The sequence below is a fragment of the Podarcis cretensis genome (assembly GCF_951804945.1).
Source record: "Podarcis cretensis genome assembly, chromosome: 6".
Lineage (NCBI taxonomy): Eukaryota > Metazoa > Chordata > Lepidosauria > Squamata > Lacertidae > Podarcis > Podarcis cretensis.
Genome location: NC_137175.1, coordinates 49,601,849 through 49,611,455, shown reverse-complemented (window position 1 = coordinate 49,611,455; position 9,607 = coordinate 49,601,849). Strand labels below are relative to the sequence as shown.

Below are 9,607 nucleotides of genomic sequence, written 5' to 3'. Positions count from 1 at the left end.
GATAGTCATGGAACATGCAAGCATATACTGTGGGTAAAGAGAAGTACAGGAGACCTACGCTTATCTCCTGAACGTGGGTTTGTCTTGGCTGTAGCTTTAATATCCACCTCCCTTGCAGACCATACCGGAGAGATATCTAAGGACCATGCATCTTCATGGGGGATAGATTTCTGTGTATTGCCGGAGAGCTTAAAATATCTTCTTTGTTTCCCTCCCTCTTTACCCATAGATCACCCACATGCTGCGACATGTGAATATTGTGTCTCTGTTCTGCAAGCCCCGCCTCCTTCTCCACAATGACTACAAGGGAGGGGGAGAGAGAACACATCTTATCCCCACAAGCCAGGCAAAGTAATATAAGTCACCATCTGCTGGGAACAGATATGGGGAATTGCAGAACTGATCTCTATCTCAACCCAGCTGCAATGATTTACAAGTGAATTGGTGCCCTCTCTGATGTCTGTCCATAAAACACAATGGCTTGGTAAGCTTTCACCCTTTAGCAATTGCAGCTGAATACTGTACCTAGAGCCTTGTTAAATGAACTGGGAGGAACATTTTACTCAAGGGGAAAGCTGTTTCCTTTTGCTTTGTGGTGGTAGTGGGGAGGGATTGATTTTTTGGTTCGGCAGTGACTGGTGTCAAAGCTAACCTTCTGCTGTCCCTTTGCAGTGCAAACCACAGGTTAAGCTGGTGAGTGGAGACATGTGGTGACCCTTATGATCACAATGGATTGTAGGAAATGTGCCCTTATGCTGGTTCATGTTTGGAAGGAAGTCTCTACCTTCTCCACACTCCCAACTCTTCTTCTGAGATGCTCAGATTCAGCGGAGTATGGGGATGCTGACCCATTGAGGGGCATGAATGGAAAGCAGTGCTTGAACAGAGACTCATAGACTTGTAAGAGCACTTCATCTCATACAACTGCCTGCTCGGTGCAGAATCTAAAACATACATCTGAAAGCCTATCATTTTTGTCATTATTGCTGTGATTTGTGTTTAATGCATTAATATGGCAAATTTTAATATACATATACCCATTACTCAGGGGCCAGGACAATGATATGTTGTTGTTGTTGTTGCTGTTGTTGTTGTTGTTGTAGATTCATATTTTCTCAGTTTCATCCTCACACTGGAATAATGGAGCTCACAACAACCAGCGAAGATTTCTTTCATGCTTCCAACAAGACTTTCAACGCCTCTTCTCATGGGACAGACGACAGCTTTGGTGGCCTGACAGTGACACAGCTGAGATACATATTTGCTTCTTTCTGTGGCCTCATCTTGTTGGTTGGCTTTGCTGGCAACCTCTTCATGCTGCTGGTCCTGATTGAGGGCTTCAGGAGCAGCAGGAGCACCAACTCCATCTCTGCCATGACCAACACTCTCATGGTCAACATCACCATCTCTGACCTGATCTTCCTCCTCTACAATGTCACCGTGCTGCTGCTCACATTTGTCTATGAGGACTGGGAGATGGGCTTGGCTGTGTGTGTCAGCAGCCAGAGCTTTTCCATGTGGACCATGTTCTGCAGCTTCTATAGCATGGTGGTCACCTCCATCCTGAGATACCTGGCAGTTGTTCATCCCACCTGCTCCTTCCCAGCAAATTGGCTCCAGAGGTTTCTTCTCTGCATGGTCATGTGGCTCATGGGCTTCACTGTGTCTGTCCCCAACTGGATACATCAAGGAGTCGTCATGCTTGAAGATGCTCGATACTGTACGCTTTTGATGACGCCGAGGCAAACATACCTGTATTTTGTTCTCTTTGGTGGGGTTGCCTTCTTCCCCTTTGTGCTTCTCTTGGTCCTGTGCTATTCCAGAATCGTCCATTCCCTCTGGTTCAGGAAGATGGTGGTGGTCCACTCATCCTCAAGCATTCGGCTCAACAGGAAAGCAACTGTCATGATCCTGACCGTATTGGCGGTTTTCATCCTGATGTGGATACCATGCTCAGTGGTGATATACCTCTCGGCCACCCACAGCCTCCCACAAACTCCTGCAGGATTTGTAGCCTCTGGCTTATCTAGCATTCTGGCTTATTCGAACTGCTCCGTAAGCCCCCTCATTTGCTTTTCCCTTTCAGATCAGTTTCAGGCTAGCCTGAAAAAGTTGCTTTGCCGACGAGGTCCCAGGTAACCCCAGGACCACGGGCAGAGTTGACTGGACCCAAATAACTATGTCAACAGCCTCTAAGAGGGAGCTAGAGGCAAACTTAGGCTACTCAATCAGACCAAGCACTTTGCCATTTCAAAACAAAACAAAACACCAATGTGGACTCACTGTGCTTTGAAGAACAGCACTGATGACATGCATTATATGCTACTCTGTAGAACAAGTATAAGAACCCTAATTGCAAATCATAGAATTGCTTATCTAGCGCAACCCCTTGCAATACAGGAATCACAGCTCCAGAATCCATGACAGATGGCCATCCAACCTCTGCTTAAAAACCTCCAAGGAAGAAGAGGTGGTCTTTTCCACTGCTGAACAGCTCTTGCCATCAGAAAGTGCTTCCTAATGTTTAGTCAGAATCTCCTGTGTAATCTTGCTTAGCTTTATCATCCATTATAATAGATCTGTAAAAACAACCAATAATAAACAAATAGCATAACATTTTATTATTACGAGACAGCCATACGTTTGGTCCCTTAATAGGAATCGGCAGCAATCCACTGAGTCACCTGTTGGTGAGTCTCTACTGAAAGACCCACAGGGCTTTTGTGTGCTATCAGGGGTTCTCCCTGGGGCTGAAAAACATGGTGCTGAGTCAGTCTCTGTCCCGTAGATGTCGCTGTTGCATTTTTAAAATTCCTTCGCGAGCTCATTGCTGTAAATGGAAAACAGTTATGGAAATGCAGAGGAAGTCCAAGCACAAAGCAGCACTTTCACTGTAGATTTATTTTATTTTATCGCACCTCTTTCCAGTAGCTTTTCATCTTTTCCTGCTTTTAAATGGGCACAGGGCTGCTAGCATTTAAATATATAAATCCCCAGCCATGTTTTCCTTCCTTTCCGAAGCAGTGCTTTTTGCAACCTGCCCCAGGGGCTGCCTCAATACTCCTAATCACCAAGAGAATCTAATAATGAAGCAATAACTACAAAGCAATTTCTCCAGCAAGTTGAATTGTTCTGATCCAATCCCCATTGTTCGGCGTAAATAATAAATCAGAACGCCACAAAGCAGAGCAGCAGAGGGGCCATTTTTAAGAAACGCTGCAGGAATCTGCTTGACGTAAGCAAGCGGCACGCCAACATGATTTTGATTGACTTTTCATCATTTCCCATCTCGCTTCGGAAGGAAAGGAAAGGCACATTTGCGCATTCAGAAGCATTTGCGCATGCTTCTTGCACCACTCAGAACATAAGAGTCAAAGAGCTGTGACAATACTCTGCTGATATCATTTACTACCAGATTTAGCAAGATCAGAGTGGGTGGTGGCAGTGGTTGGATTGCTGTACCTCCAACACTTCTCAGATGAAAATAGGATGTTTCTCACACCCTGCGACTGACCCTCCTCAACCCCCAATTTTTGGTCCTCCCCTCCTGCAGAAGGGCAAGTGGGTCGCAGCACACATGCCCTCCACTGTCCTGAGAAAACCCCTTAATCCTTATTTGATTTTATTCTTTGGCAGATTTATAAAAAGAAAAGCACACATCAGTATTTTTTATATATATATATATATATATATATATATATATATATATATATAGGGTCAAGATTAGATGCGGATGCACAAAGCATAAAAAAAAGGACTGGGTGAAAAGCCATTGGAACCTGCATTCTGGAAGTGGGTGTGGCCAGTCTCAAAAATAAGCATATTGGTGAGGGAGGAGGTGTGGCCTAGCTTGGCATCTGTTTCCACTGTCAGATTGCCAAGACTGCTGCCTGTTCTTCAGATGTGTCTTGGGCAGCCTGCATGTTCCCCTCTTCAGCTGGGAAATGGAGAATGAGAAAAATGTGACCCATCCTAGCATGTCCAGAGATTTAATCTCTTTACATTAGATTTCTATGAAATAAGGACCCACCTTGTTCTGGGATTGTAAATACTGTTTTTTTAGCATTGTTTATAATGGTTGGGACCTCAGGATGAAGGGATGCTGCACCACTGTTGCTTCTTCTATGCTCAGGGAAGAGATATCTGTTTCCTGGGACTTGGAGGACATCCAGCTGAAGAGAAGAGTTTCTCCAAGCTACAATTCCTAATCAGCTCTCTTGGTTGTGGGCTCCTCTGTTAAGGACCACCATGTAGGTCGACTTTTAAAAAATCATCATCATCATCATCATTACTATAATATTAATCTTTACGCCTTTGAAAGCTGAGGATGGAACCAGCTTTTTATAATCACAGTTGGTGAGATTAAGGCTGCAAACCTACACACACTTTACTTGGGAGCCTGCCTCACTGATGTCAGTGGGGTTTGCTTTCAGCCACACATCCACTTCACCTTGATTTTAAATGTTTCTGTTTATAGTGAAAGGCTTCAGCTCTGCCAGCCTTCTGTTGACCTACAATTTCAATGGGAACCAAACCTGGAAGAAGATGCCTGCAACATGTTGCTTAAGGCAAGGAAATCCTTGTTCTGTGAATCCACTCTAATTGGTCCTTCACTACTAAGGGACAACTATTTTCCTGGCACTTGGTTAAAGGCTGGGCTCTACTGAACTCTCTGATTTAGTTTTCTTCTGCAAGAGCTACTTACACAGCACTCCCTGAATTTTGGAGAAGTGGACTGCTTTTCTGGTGACGCACAGATGCACTAAGCTCCCCATGGAACCCCGTGGATTGGGACCAATTAAAGGGTCATGATGTTTCCAGCAGATCATACTTGATCTGGCACATAATGACATTATGCTGTGGTTAGAAGCAATCCTTGATCTTTCTGAATGCTCATTAAATAAATCATGCAAGACCTGAAATATTAAGCCCCTATTAGTATGTGTTTAGGAATCCCCAGCTCTCTACTGGGAGAAGAACAGTGGATGGTATTTTGAATGCCAAGAAAAGGACTTTGCTTCAGATATTAGCTGACAATGATTGCCCTTATCGATTGTTTCCTATCCTTTCCATGCTCCCATGGGCTGCAGGAGCTCAGCATCTTCCCTCCCAGTACTATAATGGGGTGTACACTTCTTATGGCATGAATTAGCATTCTGCAAAGACAGAACAGAGAGAAAAATAGATGACTTTTTATGCACGACAAGGAACAGTATTTGGAACACAACACTTTGCCAGCAGCCACAGGCCTTTTGAATGTTAATTACACATTTGCCTGTGTGAATTCAATATAGTGTCAGTTGTCTTAGGCATGCCACACTAATCACAAAAACCACCGATGGCTTTCAATTTCATAGTGAAAGACCCCAAAGCATTTAAATGCTTAGCTATAGTGTACAAACAAATTTGGTGCATCGATTTTTAAAGCAGTATGGTTCCACCATGTTAACTTTGCTTGGGGGTGGATGCCCAAAGCATTTCTATCACCTCACCCTTTTCAGTTTATGAACCACTCTAAGTATCCATACTAGGATGAAGGGCAGGATTCCTCTCCACATATTTGCAGGTTGTATTCCCACTGTTTGTCTGCATATGAAAAAGAATTCACCTATTGGTCAATTTTTGAAAATCAGTATGCTTATCACGAATAAGCATATATGAGCTGGAACAACTGACTAGCCTCACAACAGACATTTGGATTGTCTTCTGATGAATGAAGGAATCAAGTTTTAAAATTATTTTGAGCGCTTATGTTGCAACTTCTGTTTTCAGTTTGATAATTAGCGCACTAAGGAGCTGTGGTATTGTTGCATGTCATCCATGGGCATAGCCAGGATTTTTGTTGGGGGTTGGGCAGAACCTCAGTTTGCTATGTATTTTTAGTGATTTTTATTGATTGGGGCGGTAGCTGCCCCTCCCTGCCCCCCCTTGGCTACACCCATGACGCCACCTCAATCTCTGATCTGTTCGAGTTTCCAAGGGCCCTAGGCACTTACCCAGGGTTCAGGTTTCCTTTGGAATAAGGGAGCGGTGATATCTTTATGATACATGATTTATTTGCACATACAACCTGAGCCTATGATGGAGCATGAAGGTCTTGCTTCCCCCATAGCCACAGCTTTGGATTCCAGCAGAAATCAGGCATGGCTGTCTCCCTCTGCTTTCCTAGCTTCCTGATTCTAGCTTCTAGCTTCCAGCTCAATTCTCCCCTCTCAACTCTGGCTTTTTTTCTTTTTAAACTAACTACCAGTGAGTCAAGGGAGGGGACCCCATCCATTTGGTATCTGGCACAGAGCCACCTCCTTTCTTTCCTCAATGGTCTAGGCTATCGCCCCACTAGGAAGCAAGCCTAGCTATTCCAGGAATTTGAATCCTTGTTTAAAATTTGGCACTTTCCGGACCCAGAACGTAGAAGGGTCTCAGCATACAACCTACTTCCCTCCCCAAACTCATAACAGTATTATGCAATTAAAAGGAGATGAGGACTTGAAAGGGTTTTTATTGTACTTTGCACACTTGGACTGACATGTGTACAATTTCACAGGCTGTTTCTGTAGTGAATGATAACAGAATCTGAAGTTTTTGTGACGATCAGATTTTTATAGCAAAGCTTCTCCCCCTTTTTTGTGTCTTCTATCTTCTCCACATTTTCTTTAGTCTTGAGAACTCTGCCAAAAGCAAGTTCTTGTAGGAAATTATTCTGGAATGCAATGAATTTGAAATTAAGATACCAAGGCTGCAATCCTAAGCACACAATCCTAAGTCCCAGTAGGATCTATTTCTGAGTAGACCTTCATAGGATGTTCATACTCAATGAAATCTGAGTAGGAAGGAGCTGGGACTGATACATCTGTCTAAATCACGCCAGTAGTCCCTACTCCTTCTGGTGGTTCTTGTAAAAATGCTGCTAAGGGTTTTTTGATTTTAGGATTTTGATTCAAGATCTGCTTGAATGCACTTCTGTAATGATGTAGCCTGTACTTGCTTTTTAGCCTGAATAAATCATTTGTGCCACGAGATAAAAGCTCACACAGTGCTTTAATAAAAGGAATCATTTATTTCAGTTTAAGGCAGTCCAATAGGAACTATATTACATCAGACATTCAACGCAGGAAACGGTAGCATAAAAGAGAGAAAGGCCATTGCCATGCAAATAAAAAACAGTCGTGAAGGGAGGAGGGGAAATGGAACATGCTGGGTGGCTGTAAGAAACTCCAGAAGCCAGAGAAAATTTGGATTTGGGAATAGACTGTACATACAACAGGCTTCAAACTAGGTCACCTGGAGAATTCCTGCTGTTTCCACCACCTAAGACCTAGTCAATGGGCCTGGGATTCAACAGGTATGCCCAACCCACTACCTGATCTTTAAATGTGTTTGTGCCCAAGATGTTCGCCAGCCCCTTCCATCCGTAGGCACACATTTGCATGCTGTATATACATCGTGCCGATCCACTCATATAAACTTGGGAACAGGGCAGTTTCAGCGCCATGCTTCACCCAACGGGTGGGCAGAGATATGGTGCACAAATCCATAGCTTATGTAGCACTTCCTCAGTCACTCTTGGGATGGTGTGACAATTTACAGACAGATGGGGTACAAATTAGCACAGGCAAACACTGCTCAGTGGTACCTCTGCTCCTGCAGAACTAGACAGCGTATTAGATGTGCCTCCCACTGTCTCCTGTATGGAGGCTTCAGCTTCTGGGGTAAATGTATTAATACTGCTAAGACAAAAGAGGCAGAGAAACAGTATTCTCACTCGCTTACTTCTTTTGGAAATTGGAAGACAATACGCTCTTCGAGGTTGCAGTTCAGAGTATAATCCACATCCCAAAGCAAAGGCAATGGCAAAGGTCCCATTGATCATCCCCAGTTCAGGATTGCCCCGAGTCTGTGCTATTCATCATGTGGGAAAAGTAATTTAATACAGCAACACCATCCCCAAAACTGATAATTTCTGGTTGAGTTATAGGTGATGCTGACCCTGCATCAGCACAGGATCTGTCCCAGAGAGGGAGACTAAGTGTCACTTACTATCAACTGGCAAAACTGAAGTTCCTCAAAGACCAACAGAAATCCACCACTGAGCTCTGGTGAGTATTATAAAACTTGCTGGCTGACTAGCTCTGGAACAGTTTACGAGCCAAGCCAGCCAACCAACCAAGACTTCATCTTAAAAGTAGCTATAAGTGACCACTTAGACAGAATCCAATGTAGCTAAAGTGGTGAAGAAGAAGACAACTTTGTAGGGGTTGTATTCAGCTAAGTTTTACTCAGGCTAAACCCACTGAGGTCAATGGACCTAAGTTTGTCATGTTCATTAATTTCAACGGGCCTACTATGCATAGGACTATCATTGAGTACAACCCTAAGCCCCATGAAGTGCTTAAGGTGCCCTGAAGGTAAACAATGAATCATTCTTTGCTCTCATACATAAAATTATCCTTCCATTCCAGTCACCAAACTGACCTGAATCTTGTCCCAATTTTGCCTGATAGTTACAAAGGTGGGTTAGAGAGCCACTTGGAGGAAATACTATACTATACAGCACCTTGGTTTTTAAAAGTGTACTGCAGGATCCCATTGGCGTGTCCGTTTAGAGTGGAAATTTCCCCCTTATTTCACTTGGAATATTTTCAACATATGAGCCTAGGTTTGGCAAGGCCTGGGCCAGGCCCAGTCATTGACCAGCTGTCCAGAGTCTTGTTGACTTATATTGTGTAGTCAGTTGTTAGTCTAGGACATAGGGAATATAAAATCAAAGGATCTCAAATAAGCAATGTGCTTCCTTTCACATCATGCTACCGCCAGCATTTATCTATCCTCAATAAGAATAATAATTTGGAAAGTGCTTAGCAAGTGCCTAGTATACTTCCCAACAACTTCTTAAACAGGCAGGGGAGAGTACTAGCTAGGCTACTTCTAAGTGCATCTTTCATCATTATTCCAGTTAACAAAAGAGCTGTCCAGCCCCAGAGCAGATCCGATCCCTAATAGCTAAGAAAGGTTTGCGGATCTGGCTCCCTGTGAGTTAAGACATCCCTGGAACACCTCAAGCAGCCAGCTAAAGGGGGGAAAAAGGAGGGAAAGCAGTTTGGGATTTTACAAATGCATGAAACCCGTGGTTAAAAACCTTGCTAAATAAGGATTGAATCTTGAAAATGGAAGCTGGAGCATATTTTTGTTGGCCTACGTAAAAAAAGTCCTTCGAATCCTTAAGAGCTTCAGCTTAATAAACAAGAACAGCTCAGTCAGTAGAGCAGGAGGTTCTTAATCTCAGGTTTGTGGGTTTGAGCCCCACATTGCAGGGGGTTGGACCAGATGACCCTTGGGGTCCCTTCGAAGTCTACAGTTCTATGATTCAGCAGTTAGCCCTAGAAGCAGGATCTCACTGGCCATCAATCTTCTTCCCCAGCACCTTTCTTTCTCCAGGAGCGGGGAACCAGGGGGCCTCTAAATGGCCAGTGGTGAAGCACGATGGTAGCTGTAGTCCAACAACATCTGGAGGGCCATAGGTTCCCCATTTCTGCCCTGGAGACTCATGAATAGCTTCCAGGAGCTCCTTACCTAGATCACATAGGGGTGGCAGCTGCCCGAAGTACCC

General features: G+C 43.9%; 1 protein-coding gene across 1 annotated transcript; it reads left to right on the top strand.

The window, feature by feature from the left end:
* Positions 1–1,314: 1,314 nt before the first annotated feature.
* Positions 1,315–2,139, top strand: LOC307219204 (galanin receptor type 2-like; the record flags this gene model as incomplete). The annotated part of the gene is made up of 1 exon (XM_079982203.1): positions 1,315–2,139. One exon carries the CDS (start codon positions 1,315–1,317, stop codon positions 2,137–2,139), a length of 825 nt encoding a protein of 274 aa, XP_079838329.1.
* Between the last annotated feature and the right edge of the window lie 7,468 nt (positions 2,140–9,607).